Source organism: Rhagoletis pomonella, unplaced genomic scaffold (genome assembly GCF_013731165.1).
Source record: "Rhagoletis pomonella isolate Grant_MI unplaced genomic scaffold, Rhpom_1.0 Rhpom_scaffold_00015, whole genome shotgun sequence".
In the NCBI taxonomy this organism is placed as follows: Eukaryota; Metazoa; Arthropoda; class Insecta; order Diptera; family Tephritidae; genus Rhagoletis; species Rhagoletis pomonella.
The window spans coordinates 277,940-282,287 of NW_023458569.1; the positions used below are offsets into that span (position 1 = coordinate 277,940).

At 34.9% G+C, this 4,348-nt stretch overlaps 1 protein-coding gene across 1 annotated transcript; it reads right to left on the reverse strand.

Annotated features, from left to right (window-relative positions):
• Positions 1 to 417: 417 nt before the first annotated feature.
• Positions 418 to 1,281, reverse strand: LOC118749311. Its single transcript, XM_036484110.1, has 2 exons — positions 1,074 to 1,281; positions 418 to 1,015 (listed from the first exon to the last, which is right to left on the reverse strand). Exons 1-2 carry the CDS (start codon positions 1,275 to 1,277, stop codon positions 437 to 439), a joined length of 783 nt encoding a protein of 260 aa, XP_036340003.1. The 5' UTR covers positions 1,278 to 1,281; the 3' UTR covers positions 418 to 436.
• Between the last annotated feature and the right edge of the window lie 3,067 nt (positions 1,282 to 4,348).

Sequence of the window (4,348 nt, forward strand, 5' to 3'; positions counted from 1 at the left end):
GTTACGATTCGAGCCCTGTTTTTGCTCTCCAAAAAAGCACATAACTGGTTTTTTTTTTTGGCGCAGCGACGATATATACCGATATTGATAACAAAACATGTATTTAGAAATGTACTTAAATATTATTTTTCTTGTAATAAGTCATAATAGATTTTGAACACTGTAGATTTTTACACCAATTCTGCCAGGGTTGAAAATTTCCCCACATACTCAAGTGCTGGTGACACAACTCGCTCAAATTGATTCAGAAAAATCCGTATTTTAATGGAAGTTGCGTCACCAAAACTTGGATATGTGAGGAAATTTTGAAATCTGGCAGAATTGGTATAAAAATCTACATGAGTATACATACTCTGTGTTCAAAATCTTTTGACTTATTACAAAAAAAAAAAAAATATTTAAGTATATTTCTAAATACATTCTTTAAACATTTGACTTAAATATTTAGCCTTAATAACTCTTCTAAGAGATCATTATGTCGATGCATTTCATCGATTTCCTCTCTCTTTAGAGCTTTCATCGCCTCGAAATGCTTTTTATCTGCCTCATTGCGCTCTGTCATGAGAGTAACTATATTTGTTACCTTTTCCAACATGTCTCGTTGAATTGCCAGTTCTGCTTCAACGACTTTTGTAGCATTTTTCGCCACCGCCTTTACAGTCGGATTACTAGCTCTTTTTGGAGCTGCTGGTAATACATAATCAAAACCAGTGAGCACTGGCGGACTTTCTTCTACTGTTGCTGGGTATTTCTCAGCCCAAATTACCTCCAAGTCCTCGGAACATAATTCACCCCCCTCTGGCACCTCATTTACTTGAGCCACATCAGAACTCGCCAATCCAAAAGTTTTCGCCGGCACTCCCTCAACGGACTCTTTCATGCCAATGAGGTTATATATTGCCTCTTCGATGGGGGAAAATGGTTTTTGCACATTCGGACCACCTCCAGTGCCTCTCGAGTGTTTCAAATTTTCGGCAGCCTTGTGACGCACATACTTTTTTTGGTCTGTCCAAACCTAAAAATGTTTAATACAATGTAAGACACAAATCCTTGTTTTTATCGCTTTGTCAAACCCTTTTCCACTCAGTAATGTTTTTTATCGGTGGGTCTACAGAGTTTAACTCCATTTCTCCGTTCCGCCAGAAACGGGCAACCTCCTCTTTGTTGCCTCTGTGGAACCCGCGCGCAATATCGGGGCTTGCTTCCATTAGGTTTATTAAAATGGTTTGCTGTCTTTTATTCGTTGTTTTCGACCTGAAAAATATCAAACAAATCATTTAAATCAAGCAATTTTAAATTTAGAGGAGAATTACTTACATTTTTTATACAAGCTCCCTTTTAAATCTTTGGCGGAACTTCTCCCGAAATACCCAAGCCAATTTTCTCCTTTTTTGACATTCGTGATACCTACATTTTTCCCGAAATAGATTTTCCCTTTTTCGAAGTTCGTTTAGTTCGTTTTATTCATGATAGGAGGAAAGAGAAAAGAGGAAAAATTCCTGGGGAGTTTCTGTTCAGAATCGGGCTGATAATGAAGTATGAAATTAATTTTTATAAGTGCATGAAAAGTTTTTTAATTTAATTTCATTAAACTAATGTTTTAAAATATCATAGTTTATTCAACAACAAAATTCACAAAGTTGCTCGCGGTCATCACCTTCATATTTTTCATATTCCGGATGGAATGACAAATAATGTCGCATTATATTAAAAGTACGATTCCAAGTAGTCGTATTACCACATAACAAGCAAAGCCAAAGCCAAAAACTGTAATTGGCACTCATACTCAGACATTTTGGGCATTGTTACATATATAGGTGGCAACCACGCGCTAAAATTACGAATAAAAATATTCAACGGCGAAGCATAGTGTCACTCTCATGAAATCTGAAAGCAGACTGAATTGAAATTCGCTGCGTCGTTTCTGTATACGTATAAGCGCTGCGACGCAGACGCTACTCGCGAGCAGTGTTGCCATTTTAGCCGTTTTCCGGCTAGATTTAGCCGGTTGCGATAGCAAACAGCCGGAGAAATTTCGATTTAGCCGGCAGCCGATTTGCTAGCCGTTTTGCAGAAAAAAATTAGCCGTTTTTAGCCGATTTTGCTATTTGCCATGTTTTCTTAAATTTCAAATATGTATATATCTTTCTATTTTTGACTAAGCGACCCAAAATCTGTTAGAAATGGATACAAGCCTTATCGTGGAGAAAATTTTCATGTCAGGCAGGGTTGTATGAAAGTGGGCCGATTTCGCTTATTTTTATTTTAAACGAAGAAGGGATTTTCTTCATAAAATGTTTGTTATAAATGTCTTAATTTTAAGTGTGAAGTTTTATTCGCAAACTTAGAAAATAATAAATTGTTTCACTGTTAAGACACTTAAGATGCGTTTGTGTTTGGATATAGTGCCAACAGAAAAAATATTACATGTAGATATTGTCTTCCCAGATAGCGCATATTCAATTCGGTCTAAATTACAAAACATCATTTTTCACCACTCCCAAAGGCTTAAGGTAAGGGAAAAATTGATATTTTCAAGCAATATGTACACATGTATTTTTTTAAACAAACTTTTTTGCTGAGAACTTATTTAAATTCCAAAAACCAAATGCCAACTTGAATTAAAGTAACCAACACTAAAGTGACTCAAAATGAAAATAAAAGGGCACAAATTTCTATGTAAAGTAAAACTCTCTGGGAATCCTACGAGACATCTGCCGGTCATATGACCGGTCATCTAAATGGGAGATCTGCAGTCTTTTGGCATCATATTTTACATCAGAATTGAAGGGATTTCTGAAAAATATGACCAGTTCTTTTGTGTAACTATGATTTTGCATCCCTTGTCAACATATGGCCTCGGTTGATGTTAACTTAAGGTCGTTGTTTTACTGCCTTAAAACTGAAGGGAAATTTTGACAACGTTTTTTATGTGTATTGGTTTCTATTTGAGTGTATTGAGAATCGGTCAGTCTGAAAAGGCCTTGTAGAGAAGACAATAGGTTTGTTCGTCGAAAATCCAGCGAGAATTATCACTCAAAATATCAGATGGTAAGAAAAAAGCTCCCAAATTCTCTCTCATGTAGAGAAACTTGCAATTTTCTGTACGAACGCAAATTTGCAAGTTTTTCTGCCAGCTAGTGTCCACGATTGCATTTCAAACAAAAGAAATTTGTATAGAATTTTTAAAATTCTTTCAGAGGGTAAAAAAAACAGAATCTACGTGTATATATCTTGTCAGTCCGACTTCTTCAACATACGTTTCAATTCCTTTGGCGGGTTTACTATATCGACTCTGGTGGAGATTGCATTCCGATTGAGAATACAGTTTTTTTTTGGCCGAGTACCTTTCAAATCATTGGAATTAACTAAATTAAGTAAGTAAACAAGTATTAACTTACATTTTTCATTTTAAAATCGCTCCAGATTGTAAATTTTTAAATTTAACGAACTTGTTTATTCAAATTATCGTCGGCAAAAAATCCAACAATTTGCCACAATCATATGTTTTTCCTAATTGCAAATTCTTGCTGGCAAAATTTTTTCCGGCTGGAATTTGTAACTTCTCTCCAAGAAATAGTCTTTTTACTCGTGATTTATTTAAATAAAACATGTGAAATTTAGTTGAAACATTTTAGCCGTTTTTAGCCGGTTCTGGCAACACTGCTCACGAGTAGCGTTTTGCCCATCATTGATATAGATACACACATATATACATATGTGTGCATGGATATGAAATGCAGACCTTCGTTTTATTGAGTTTTCTTCTAAGTAATACATACATACATTCATATTCTTATTCTATTTACGTCTTTATATATTTGGTTTCTTATTAATATCTTTATAATGGCGAATCAAATCATTTAAAATAAATAAAAAATTTATACTGTTTTTTCTGCTTTTCTTTACTCTCAGTCTTCACCAGACGCGCACTTTTTTCATTAGTCAATATTATCCCCACTAAGTTCCATTTATTAGATATAATAAATAAACGCAATCATTATAATAAAATAAAATACTCCATTATACTGAAAAGTGTACGCTTGGAATATACTTTAACTACACGTACATATCTGTGTTCGTATGGAATAGTAACTTATGTCGGAAAGCTTGCTTTAGTATACTGCGGCATACTCTTTATTCTTTAAACGACAAGGAATTTTTTGATGAGATTAATTAAGAATATTGACTTGCTAGTATCGGAAATATTTCTTGCACGTTTATTTGCCAAAAGTTGTTCAACGGCTCGGCGCCAGCGAGTCATTCGCAATCGTATGCTGCGAATGCCGCATTATAGTAAAGCCAGCCTTTCGACATAAGCTACTATTCCATACGAACACAGATATGT